This window comes from Apus apus, chromosome 7 (assembly GCF_020740795.1).
Source record: "Apus apus isolate bApuApu2 chromosome 7, bApuApu2.pri.cur, whole genome shotgun sequence".
Classification (NCBI taxonomy): domain Eukaryota; kingdom Metazoa; phylum Chordata; class Aves; order Apodiformes; family Apodidae; genus Apus; species Apus apus.
This window is the reverse complement of record NC_067288.1, coordinates 16558526-16571715: the sequence shown is the minus strand read 5'-3', so window position 1 is coordinate 16571715 and position 13190 is coordinate 16558526. Positions and strand designations below refer to the sequence as shown.

The window sequence follows — 13190 nt, the reverse complement described above, 5'->3', positions numbered from 1 at the left end:
AAACAGGAAGTATTTTTAACAAAAAGTTTAATGTTAAGCTTTCCCTGACCACTTTTGTCATTTTTATTTTATGTCACCATATCTCAGAATGGGTAAAGGCTAGTAACATCCTGCATTAAAGTAGTCTGATACATGACACAGCATAGCATATCATGTATCATATCATACCATATATCATATCATAGAATATCTTTTTTCACATTGAGGATAGTCATGCACTGGAACACACTGCCCAAAGAGATTATCCAATCTCCATCCCTAGAGATTTTCAAGACCTGGCTGAATAAAGCCCTGAGCAACATGGTCTGATCTCAAAGCTGATCCTTTTTTTAAACAAGAAATTGGTTTAGAAACGTCTTGAGATCCCTTACAATCTGGATTGTCCTACGATCTACAGATATTGGGACCAGTGCTGTTTGACACCTTTGTTGCTGACATGCACAGTGGCACCGAGTGCACCCTCAGCAAGTTTGCCAATGACACTTAAGTGTGTGGTGAGGTCAACACGCTGGAGGGAAGGGCTGCCATCAGAGGGACTTCGGCAGGCTTCAGAAGTGGGCTTGTACAAACTGCATGAAGGTCAACAAGGCCAAGTGCAAGGTCCTGCACCTGGGTCAGGGCAATCCCAAGCACAAATACAGGCTGGGTGGAGAATGGATCGAAAACAGCTCTGAGGACAAGGACTTAGGGGTGATGGTGAATGAGAAGCTCAACATGAGCTGGAATGTGTGCTTGCAGCCCAGAAAGCCAACTGTGTCCTGGGCTGCATCAAAAGAAGCATGGCCAGCAGGGAGGTGATTCTGCCCCTTTACTCAGCTCAAGTGTGACCCCACCTGGAGTACTGTGTCCAGTTCTGGAGCCCCCAACATAAGAAGGACACGGAGCTCATGGAGGAAGTCCAGATAAGGACCATGAAGATGATCTGAGGGCTGAAGCACCTCTCCTATGAAGACAGGCTGAGAGAGTTGGAGCAGTTCAGCCTGGAGAAGAGAAGGCTCCGGGGGGACCTTATAGAGGCCTTCCAGTGCCTGAAGGGGGCCAGCAGGAAAGCTGGGGAGGGACTTTTTACAAAGGCTTGTAGTGAGAAGACAAGGGCTAATGGATCAAAACTGGAAGAGGGAAGATTTAGGTTCGACATTAGGAGGAAATTATTTAGTGTGAGGAGGGTGAGACACTGGCACATGCTGCCCAGGGAAGCTGTGAAAGCCCCATTCCTGGAAGTGTTCAAGACCAGGCTGGATGGGGCTCTGAGCAACTTGATCTAGTGGGAGGTGTCCCTACCCATGCAGGGGGTTGAAAATGGATGATCTGTAAGGTCCCTTCCAACTCAATTCATTCTATGATTCTATGATTATAATTCATGTGACATGCTATGACATAAAAACAAAAACATAAAGTTAAGCAAATAAAACCACTTTCAGTAATGTCAGAATTCTGAAACAATATTCCAAAATTTATTTCATGTTTCTTTATGTTTCAATCACAGTGAGACCAATATTTTGAATTGAAAAATAATTTTCAATGAATTTTTTATACAAATTTGTTTCTGCCTCTATCAGTTTTTCTCCAGAAATAAGCTACAGCACCTGAACTTTTGTTCACCACTGACTTCAACAAGGAGATATGATTTAACATTCCATGTTTTTCAGGGGATAAAATGATATTTTTTTCTAATAAGGAACACTTTATCTCTGATAGACTGAAAACTGTAACTAAAACTTGGACTGCTACAAAAAAGTTAAAGTCTCTGTGATTCTAGGAAGAATGCCAGTATCAATTTTAAAGGTAGAAGTTCAAGCTGCAAATACATAGTTTGATGAAAATAATTTTCTCTCCTTTGATTCTGAAAACAGTTGGAAATAAATCCTTTTCCTGGCTACAGAATATAAACTAATGCCACTGACTATGATTTAAAATTAAACATTCTTCTGAAAGTCAGTCTTAGGATATGAGTTCATCTTGATGAATTCAAGAACTTATTTAGGAAATAACTGCTTCAACACCAGCACCAATAATGGAAAGGAGTGTTTCTTGTTCACCATTTTGGATGGTTTTTATTAGCATCTTTTAAGTGTTACCATTTTTAGCTCCATGCTATCATAGCAATTTTTATGAACTAACAGAAGAAGAAGACAGTTAAGATAGTTAATAGCAGCACAACTTAAGAATCTGGTTTTTCTCTTACTCTAAGAAAGGCATGTTCTGAAGAGAATTAGATTCAAAGAGGAAAGTTCCTCAAGACACATACAGTAAGCTTAGTCCCAAGCCTTAATTCTTTAAGCAGTTTTTAAGATTTCTGATTTATTTTTCAAAGCTTTCATAAGGCAGTTAGGTTGGAATTGTACATAGGTGACTGTTAAAAAGAAAATACAGTAAGACAAGTGAAACTAAATGGTTTGAAGTGGGATGAAAGGCAGGGTAGGAGCAACAGGAACAAGATTACATTGGCCAGTTACTGGAAAAGGAACTAATTATAAACCTGTCATATAAAGTAGTGTCACAGGTATTACTGTGTTTATATTTGCCGTCAATATGATAAATTGACACTGACTTTTCACATAGCCATTATCAATTGGAGGCTTTACTAGCTCTAACACAATATAAAAAATAAAATCCAACATGTATTGATGTACAAAACCTAATGTAAGTTTCTTACTGAAAAATAAGAAAGAGCAACTTCAGAACCTATCAGTGCTGCCTACAGCCACTACAACTAGGATATGTTGCACTGACATGCATCCTGAGCCCTAGGCTCCCCCTGAACTTCTCCCTCTCTAGACAAGATACAGACTTTGAACATGCATTATGTGTGCTGGGTTGTGAGAGACTAGAGCATTGACAACAAATGTGACAAAGGATTTTTCTTTTAGAACTGAACTGGGACTGCTAGATGGTTAGGGCGCACACAGCCTGGCAGCACACACTCACTGGGCATATTTATATAAGTCAACTTCAACAAGAAAAGGTCAGACTTTTGACTCATGCAAAAAGCTTTCTGGGCCAGCACTCTCCAGGAGCACAACACAACTGTCTGGCATTCAGAACACTGTGAGGGTAGAAGTACATTCAGAGTAACATAGGAACACTTCTTACACAGGCAAAAAATGAATGCACAAAAGTAGTTTCATCTCACCATTTCACCCCTTGTGCCCTTTTCACCTCTCAGTCCCTGTAAGAAAGAAAAGCTGTTAATCCAATTTGCTTTCTAGCCACCTTAGACTGAAATAAGCAAATCAGTATCCATGAGAGTTATTGGGCTCACATGAAAAGTCCAGTCTCATCTGTGGAAGCATTTACAACTCTGGGGCTTTAATTTTTCTGTACTGTTAGAAATATAAAGTACTTGATAACATCTTTATATTCCCCTAGGTGGAAAACTGACTTTTCAGATTATAAATACATTTTTTCTTAGTAATTCTGTCAGTGTTCTCCCTGTCAATCAGCTGTACTGACTTTTTAGTCACTTCTTTTTTTCATGTTTTTTTTTGCATGTATCACAGATGCTGGAGTCACACATGTTCACTCACCAGTGTGGTAAAATACGAAGATGGTCCTGCTAGCTGCTGTTTGCAAATGGAAACATGAGAAGGTTTCCAGTTGCAAAACAGATTATTAAAATTAAGGGTAGATGAAATAACCAAAATATGCGAAAGAGAAACTTACAGGCCTGCCAGCTGGGCCTGTTATGCCTTCTTGACCAGCAGGGCCAATATATCCCTGTAAACAAGCAAAGGATTTATTAGTACATCATGTTTTCCACATGAAGAAAACCCTGGTGATGTGTCCTGATTTGAAGTTGCTCAGCACACAGTCCTGGCAAATATCCAAAAGATTATGATGAATACTGAGCACACATTGCTACAAAATCAGGAAAGTAGTTATTTTAATAATTAGTAATAATTATGTTTGGAAAGCCCACACACATTCTTTTATGTGAAAGCTGATGCTCTACCACCAGTGGAAACTTAAATACACTGATTACCAAAGGCCACGTATTTATTGAGCTACAATCAGCTATATCTTGAGCATATTACTGCCCACAGTGCTCTTGTAAGGCTGCCAGTAAGTACTACTAAAATGTTACCTTCCTGTTCCATTTCATTTTGAGCACATTGCTCATTCCCAGTGTTTATCTTGTACAGAAATGTTTAGAGGAAGAAAATAGCTATTAGAACAGACCCTGAAGCTGCTCCTCTGCATCTGGTTAACTGAGCTAATTAAGTTCTATGACTGAATGGCAGCAATAAGATAAAAATGTTTTGTAGTAAGGCCTTCCATGCTGCCACTTTTCCCCTTTTTCCTTTGATGCTGCAAGCTGGATGTACAGTCTCCATTATTACAAAATACTAAAGATGCTTCTACATTTTTAGTGAATAGTGCAGTAGAATGCCATCAAGAAGGTGTCTTGAAGGATGAGCTAATGCAAGTTAGTAACCTTATAGTTAAAAATAAACTACTTATTAATAAAACACTACATATTAATAATGCCTGAGCACCACTGTGTCTTACTGCAGACAAAATTCAACCATATTTTTTTTTTTTTTCTGCAGGACAATTATACAACCAGTGTAGTTGCCAGTAAGAAAAAAGGGAATGCAAAACCCCAACAGAGATATGACAGTGATAAGGATATTTGTGGAGATAAAATTATACTAGGGGAGCCACACTTCACCAGCAGAGCTTGCTTCTTTCTTTCAAGATTGAGAACTCAGCTCTGCCTGTGTACCTGTACCCACGTTACAACTAGAGCGGTGTGCCAGTACAAGCAAAGTCTCAGAGAGAAAGGTTTGGCTAGAGGGTTCCAGCCTTGTTAATAAGAAAAAAGATTCCCAAAATTAAAAATGTGTCACTTGCAAGCTATCCTATCTCTGTCATGGAGTGAAACACTTACAGCTTGGCCTGTTGGACCTTTTGGGCCCAGAATTCCAACTAAGCCAATGTCCCCTGCAGGACCCTGAAAATGCAAAGGAACAGTTTAGTCAAACATGAACATTAGCTATCTACTTCTTTCAATCTCTTGTAATCAGTGGAAATAAGATCATTTCTAAGAGCAGTAACAGTGAAAATACCAAGGGCACTGACCCAGAACATTTGTCTTTGGACATGGAGTACACAGTTCTCCCTACAACATTCCAACAGTTCAGGTTGATTTAGACAAAATATTGTTAAAGCTGCTTAAATCTGTGCTTTCCTGATGTTCTCACTCTGTAAAAGGCTTAAGATCTGACAGAAAAGAATGAGCACATACTTTTGGACCTGGGAATCCTTGAAACCCCATCAAACCTTGATCTCCATCTTCTCCCTGTAATAGGACCAGACATCCTTATTACTATTTCATGATAGTAACTCTTGGACTACTTGTTTTGCATCAACAGCTGTGATTACATACAGTCTGTCCTTTCAGCCCAGAGTCTCCTGCTGGTCCTTGGTCACCCTGTGATCCTGGAAGGCCTCTTTTGCCTCGCTTTCCTGGATGACCCAGAAGCCCTTTCTCACCCTGTGAATAGGAAGATAATGTATCATTTATTACAGTTATGACTGTTATAAATATAAAGGTTGGTTTCCTGGCAGAAGTGTGGAACATGCTTTCTCTCTAAGAAATAAATCTACTCTATTAATTTTATTTCCATCAGGAATACTTTCAATAATAATACTTTCACTAAACTGCAAATATGACTTGACTGTTCCTTGACTCAGAAACCTGCAAAAAACATACATATTGGATAATTTCCAGTATGGTATCTCCTTGTGCAAGAACTAAAATGCACAAAATGAATTACAGAACAGGAAGATTAGAAGTAAATTTAAAAAGTAATCCTCTGAGCGAGGTATAGTATAGTTGTGGAACTCCTTGCTGTTAGACTAAATGTTTACATCTATTCAAATGGAAACTAGACATGTTCATGCAAAGTAAAATCTCTGAGGACTATCAAATACATAGAAACCATGTCTAGCTCAGGAGGTTACTGAGCTGCAATTAAGGCTGTGAATATACACCTTCTTTGTGTTTATGCTCTTTCCTAGGTGTTACTTTTCTGCTCTAACAAAGACAGACTTTTGGCCTGACTCAGTATGTGCACTCTTACTGTTTATTTTTCACAATGTGGTAACCATTGTTCCTCACCTATTCCTTGTCTTTTTCTGATTGCAAGTATTTCTGAGCAGGAACTACCTCCTACAGCTCATTGTCTAGACAAAGAAGTAAAACCCAGACTGGTAGCACTGGCAATAAACACTACAAATAGTGAATATAGTTTATACTAGAATATTTGCATTAAAAGATAACAGACAGTATTTTCCTCAGTCAGTTTTCAATTCACTGGAGCTTTTAAAAACTGCTTACCAGTAAAACCTCAGAGCTCTGCAAATCATGATTTTAGATTAAAAATTCTATTCTAAATGGAGAAAATTATCTGAAATGTTTCCATTCTTTGCTTCTTTTACCACTGAAATTCATCTAATATTATTGGTAGAAGGTGAGGATATGCTGATGTCAAGTACCTGGAACTGCCTGGAAAATGGAGCACTCTCAGATTTCTTTCTTTCTGACAAGGCTGAACAAGAACAGTTTAAGTCCTATGATAAATGAACATCCCAGCCATGATTGTTAGCCTCCAACCTTGGGACTCAGGCTTAAAATTACAGTACTTCTCTGCTAATAGATTGCTTAGATGTTAAAATAATCCAGACTGTTTTAGCAGTTACAGAAGTTTAAAATTTCAAGTAACATTTGGCCCTAAATCGTTAATAACTACAAAGTGGTTTGAATGGAGTTGGGAATAGCATCCAGATGGATGGGAACTCTGTTTTCAAACTACAGTTCAGAGAAACAAGGTGAGCAGGACTTGCAGTCTCACCTTTCAGATAAGTTTTGGTGTCAATTACTCATATGATTAACAGTAGCACAGTGGTTCCACAATCACTGGATGCAGTATGAAGTCTAAGCAATATTAATAACACTGTACTCAGACAACAAGATCCTGTTTGTGTACCTTTAGTCCGGGTGCTCCCATGGACCCTGGCATGCCTGGCAATCCCTTGGGACCTCGAGCTCCAGGATAGCCTGCCAGACCTGGTAAGCCTGAGTTTCCTTTATTACCCTTAAATTGAAAATAATTTATTACAAACAGAACAGCCAAACATGTTTTTTCTTTGTATGCTAAAAGAGACATGGAACATAGGATCAGTCAAAGCCACTTAATGCTTTCTGCAGATATGGACACACATTGGCAGTACATCAAAATACATGGAAAGACAGTGGTCAGTAGTATAATCTGGATTTCTGCTAATACTCCAAAAGCAAAGCACCATCATACTTAGCAATAAAGTTACCTGGACTTAAACCATGGGGTGGATTGAGGTTTCTGAAGAGTCAAGTTATTTTTTTGTTGAATGAGTCACTGTCAGCAAAGCAAATGCCATAGCCCATTGCAGTTGTTTGGTTCACTGTTTATCTTAAACCTTTTTCTGTCCTACCCTAAATATATCATGTTATCATTTGTGTGGAATCATCTACTTAGACATACAAAGACTTCTGTGAACATTCAAGAGAATCAGTTGCCTCTTTAGGATTACGCAATGCATCTTCCCTATTAGAATCCTCCCAGATAGGAATAGTTGCCCAGTTGGACAGTAAGCAATCTTCTGTCCACAGAAGACTGCATTCAAGTATATATGGAAGCACTCATGGAAATACCAGTGACTACTTTTACCTTCCACAGGGAATTGTACAGATTAGTTAACATGAGACCTACATTTTTTTCCCAAGCTTGAAAATTTACATGTTCAGATTAATAGCCTTTAATGCTGATCTGTATTTAATTCTTTTCTAACTGAAAGAAGTGAGCATTAATCTCCATTACAAAAGATGACTTCTCGATATGGCTCTTGGGTGAGTGTCTGAGGATTCTGAGCTCACAATAAGGAGCTCCTTCTGATGAAAACAAGATGCTAGATTCATTCATTACAGATGAGCTGAAAATATAGTTGAGATTCATGGTATTAATTTTTTAAAGAAGGAACTCCATATCAAGAAACAAATGAGACTATTTTTCCACAGAAACATTAAAAATTCAACATGCTTATTTACAACTAACAGGCATAGAAATAACATTAGTATGACTGTGTACACTATGTGGGATTCATATACAATACCTTTACCACATCTAGACAGATCAGAACATTTGTTATGAAAAAGTATGAGAACATCAGACAATAAATAAAAGCAACTATTTTTAAAGACAAAAATATGTCACCTGGAGTTAAGCCAATTTTGATGTTAAAAAACATTAAATGGAAATTTGCTACCATCCAAAATAATATTTCTGTGATGTCATTTTGTAGGAATATATACATACAGATACATTGCCTTTCTTATTTCATATGACATTCTATTAAGCATCCATAGAATTAAAAGGCTTATAGGAAACAGGATTTTTATATTAAATGTGATTTTCAGAGCTTTTTAATATGGTACTGTGGCTTAAAGCCAATAGGCTGATAAACTTACATAGCAAAAGTTTTGTTCTTTTTATTTACTGTGGCAAAAATTAGTTACGTGTCTCTTTGTTACAAAATGTAATGCTACTATATAATGTTAACATTATTATTAATATGGAGTAATTAAATATTTTTTTCATATGAAAGATGAAATTTTGAGTTGAAAAGCAAAAATATACGAATTCTTTGGGGTGATACTTCTAAATCCAACTCCCAAGTACGTGAAAGAGGACATTCGCAGAAGCTGGAGAGGCTCGAATAGGGAACATCTGCCCCCTACAGGTAACTTGCTTAATGTTCTCTTTGTTCAACCAGATGGGCAAATTCATACTTGTAATAGAGCCACCTTGATGAATTCCTAACACCAAAGCTAACTTGGCATCTTTTTATAACAATTACCAGTCCGTCTAAATAGAACTACTGAGAAATATCATACCCCAAATCAAAGTGGTCAGACTTTCATAAATGAGAACAACTAAAGGAATTTAGAGAATTCACTCTCTGGAGTGAATAAGCGAAGAGCTGTGTCACTGTTCCCAGAAGCAGCAGGTCACCACTCTTGGCCCACAGCAAAGCACAGATAGACAAAATACCTGTTTCCAAGAATGGTCCCAGTGACCTCAGATACCTAATACTCTTTTTCACTGGTTTCTGGCAAAGCTTCAGAATTGCTTAGGTAGGTACACAGATTACACGTTAAAGACAGTAAGGAAAATGTGGGATTATTTTAGGGCCTGAGAGGAAACAGCCTTAGTCTATGGCTCATTTTCAGGAACACAACTGTGAAGCTCCTCTCGTTAAGAAAGCATTTTCACTTTGTTGTAGTCACTACTAAAGTAGGCTAATGAAACAGTTCTCACATCATACTTCCCATATGCTAACCTTAAATCCTGGCCAGAATATCAGGAGCAAGAGAGAAAGAAAACAAAGAATCTAATTTTCAAGATGCTCAAGAACTGAGAAAACCCTCTGTTTAAATATCCTGACCTTAGAAAATCTGTAATGCAAAATGACATAAAGAAGGGCAAGGTGGAAAGCAACTGACCTTAAGGCCAGGCTTCCCTGATAGGCCAGGCTTGCCAGGGTTCCCAGGAATGCCTTCTGGTCCAGGGTACCCAGCTGCTCCTTTCTGCCCTGTTAGTCCTGGTCTTCCCTTCAGAAAAAATAAAATAAAAGACAGCATTATTGTCTATCTTCATCTTGACCATCACAGAACTAGATTTCAGTCACTGTATTTCCTATACCCCACATAACAACAGAGACAGTGACACAGATGAACACTCACAGAGGGGACTCTGAGTTAGAATGTTTGGTTTAAAATGCTATTGGCTTAACCTTAGACTTGCTGTGTTGTGTGCTCTGAGCAACTTCAGCTGAAACCACGGGACTCACCCCTCTGATTGCCAGGCCTGGAAGATAGCTGATTCTTAAGCTGAAGCAAGGAAACCTAATAAAGTAATCTATTTAACCCTGTAAAAACCCCAACCGTATGTGTTTTCAGCCTTCATTTTACTCAACACTCTGTATTGCACATTTGCAAAATCATGCTGTTCAAATCTGTACATATCAAATATACATACAAACCACTATACTTGCATGGAAAAGTCTCCTGTCACACACACCAAAGGAATGGTGATTTTTGCCTTTACAATCATTTCCCTTTAGGCTGACATGCAGTATCTTAACAGGCTTGGAGTTCTGTAATTCTTTCTGTATGAATGCATTTCTTAGAAATGTAAAATATGCCAACTACAACACATCTAATTTGAAAAAATATAGTTAGCAACAGCCATATAGAATATAAGCAGCATGCCATCTTAATCTCATTTCTAACTTCTGGCTGCTCAATCATCTTGTACTTGGATGTGCTTTAAGACTTCCTTAAGTTTCAGATTTACTGTCTTCTCCTTCTCACTTTTCCCTATGTCTTGCTTTTCTCTCCTTTCCTTTGTTTGCCCGATGATGTGTCCTATGCAGTCCTCCAGAAGGAAAAGCCAATTATTTACAAAAAAGAAACAGTCTCCTTGCCTTCCAAAGTGCAAGAACAAGAGCAAGAGCACTCTGCCCAGCAGGTACAAGCTCTGTGAAGCAGCTGCATTTCTCTGGTGACTGATAATGTTTTGATGTAAAGTAGTAAAAGTTGTTTACAATATGTGCTTGTGTGGTATTATTTATTAGGGGACCAAAATAGCTTTATGAGTTTTGTTCTTGGTTATGTTTACAGAACTCCTACTGCTTCCTGCTCTTTCTTCTCCCTCAAGGAGAAAGGGACACAAGTTAGCTTCTCTACAGTGACTCAAGAAAGAGCATTAAAAATTTCAGCCCAGGGCAAGTGAGAGAAAGAAGTAAACCTCAAGGGATCCGCCAGCCATATCCATCATGGACATATGGATCCAGGCTTCTGACAGATGCAGCTGTTCAAAGAACAGGAGTAAACAGTAGTACAGCTCTGTGCAATATATTATGATAACTTGCACATGGACTACATGCCAAATGCAAAAATGATCCAATTAAGTAACTTTACAAATGGTAAGGACATTGTTGCTATATTAGCTGCATTCCATTTCTTTGTGCTGGCTATAATTCAATGTTATTTTACACAGTTTCAAAAATTATTCCTATTTTTGTATGGGTTCCTTTACACTTCATGACTAATAAGAAGTAATTTAGAGTGAGCATAAGACTTTCTGGTACCACTGGCATAACAATTTTGTTTCTACTAGTTACTATTTTCTTTGCTTTATCACGTGAAGATAGAATGAAAATTGTTGTTACTTACAGGAATTCCAGGTTTGCCTGCCTGACCTGTTGCTCCTTTCTTTCCTTTGGGTCCCTAAAAGTTACAAATACTTGTGAGCTGACATCTTAAACCCAGCCCCCTAGGAAGAGCTGAGAATTTTTCCCCTCAAATACATAATCACATTGCTTTGCTTTGGACCTGATTATTTCCTTTCCAAGAGACAGCAGGAAGTTTTTCAAAAAGAAGTTAAATATATTTTTGGTAGAATTGTATGTTATTTTTCCTTTCCCCAATTGGCAAAGTGTAGTTTTCAGAACTTTCTCAACAACAATAAGCCTGAAAAGTTTTCCACAGGGAATCTGCCAACTTCTTCTCCATCAGCCACCCCTCTGCCAGGAAGTATGCTGTTAGGGCACTTCCTGTACTGTTTAAAAAGGGAAGTTCTGAAAAGTAGGCAATGGAGATGCACTGAGTGTGTGTGGAAGAGAATACTCAAAAACAATAGTGTCACATATGGAAACATTCTTTTATCCAAGATCATAGAGTAATAGAATAGTTTGGGTTGGAAGGGACCTTAAATATCATCTAGTTCCAAGCCCCCTGCATGGGCAGGGATGCACACAAAAGATGAAATTTACTTAAAATCAGACTTTTTTCTGGTCTTGACTATCTAGGAATCTTTACTCTTAGAAAACCAAGTGATACTTACAGCAGACAACAGAGATACAGGAGGCCAAGCACCAAGGAATAAAAGCTCAGAATGGGTCAAAAGCATCTCAGATAATTTTGCATATAGGATACTCTTCACAGAATATACAATTACATGGTATGAAATTTATCCTACTTCTAAAAGGTACAACCAGCAGGGTTGGACAGCAGAGACAAGCATAACATTTGTTAGCATAGATAAAGTAGATTAAAACTTCACAGATTTTCTGGATTAATAATTTTAAACACTGCTCTTAAAGCAGAAGTGATGCTAAACTGCTACGCTGCAATGTTACATAACATGCAATAAAGTGAAAAAGGTAACTTAATTGTAAGTGTAAATGTTTCATAATTAATATAAACATGACAAATTGTAATTGTTCTATTCCTTAATTTAACGCCTTTTTGTTAAGACAGGCATAAAATGTCCACCAATCAGAAGTCAAATGTGTGTATTCAAAGACATTGATACTGTTTTTGTTAAAATGACAGGAGTGCATCTAATGCAAACCCAGATGATTCAGCATTGCAGTTTATGGGACTGACTTTGTCAGGCTGGCTAGTGCAGCACCAGTCTTGCCACTGAAGCTAAGAATTGTTGGGACGTTTGCACTCTTAAATTTTTGTGTAAACCTTTAGGCTCTTTTGGGTTGCTCCAGGCTGGATATTGGTTCCATATTTGCAAAGGGCAGTCAAAATCTGAGGGCCATTTGCAATACAAAGAAAATACTCTCCAAGGGAAAGACAGAGGAATGACTGATTTTATCCCGTGCTGCAAGTCGTTTGTCAAAGACAGTATGTCTGAGAGCGTGGCTAGAGTACATGCTGTCAATGTCTTCACATCATGTTTCTTTACCATTTCTCCCCATTCCTAATCTACTGCAGGTTCTTGTATTTAGCTACAACATTTTTAAACTCTGAGAATTGCACTATGGAAAGCTGTCAGACAAAATATCTCAATTTAAGTTGCAATGGCAGTTGGTACTGTAAGAAATCTTTTAGCCTAAATGTTTTGGAATCTTAAAAGCTAATAAAATGAATCCCATGGGAAAATATAAAATACTTTTGGCAACTTTCAACACACCACCCAGATGAACTATTACTTCTAAAGGAACAGATTTAATCTTTGAACTTTTTTATTACTTGCTCTGACATTATTCCTCTACTATTCTGTAGTAAATTCCTTATTTCTAGGTCTCTGAAAATTCAACCAGAGGCTACATTTACAGATCAGAGCAGTAAA

General features: G+C 37.9%; 1 protein-coding gene across 1 annotated transcript in view; it reads right to left on the bottom strand.

The window, feature by feature from the left end:
- Positions 1-13190, bottom strand: part of COL24A1 (collagen type XXIV alpha 1 chain) — a 135789-nt gene that overhangs the window by 10425 nt on the left and 112174 nt on the right. The window contains exons 46-53 of the mRNA XM_051625609.1: positions 11279-11332; positions 9545-9652; positions 6993-7100; positions 5390-5497; positions 5249-5302; positions 4892-4954; positions 3664-3717; positions 3134-3169 (exon numbers count right to left, since the gene is read on the bottom strand). Coding sequence (XP_051481569.1) covers positions 3134-3169; positions 3664-3717; positions 4892-4954; positions 5249-5302; positions 5390-5497; positions 6993-7100; positions 9545-9652; positions 11279-11332 — 585 coding nt within the window. The remainder of the gene's footprint in view (positions 1-3133; positions 3170-3663; positions 3718-4891; positions 4955-5248; positions 5303-5389; positions 5498-6992; positions 7101-9544; positions 9653-11278; positions 11333-13190) is intronic.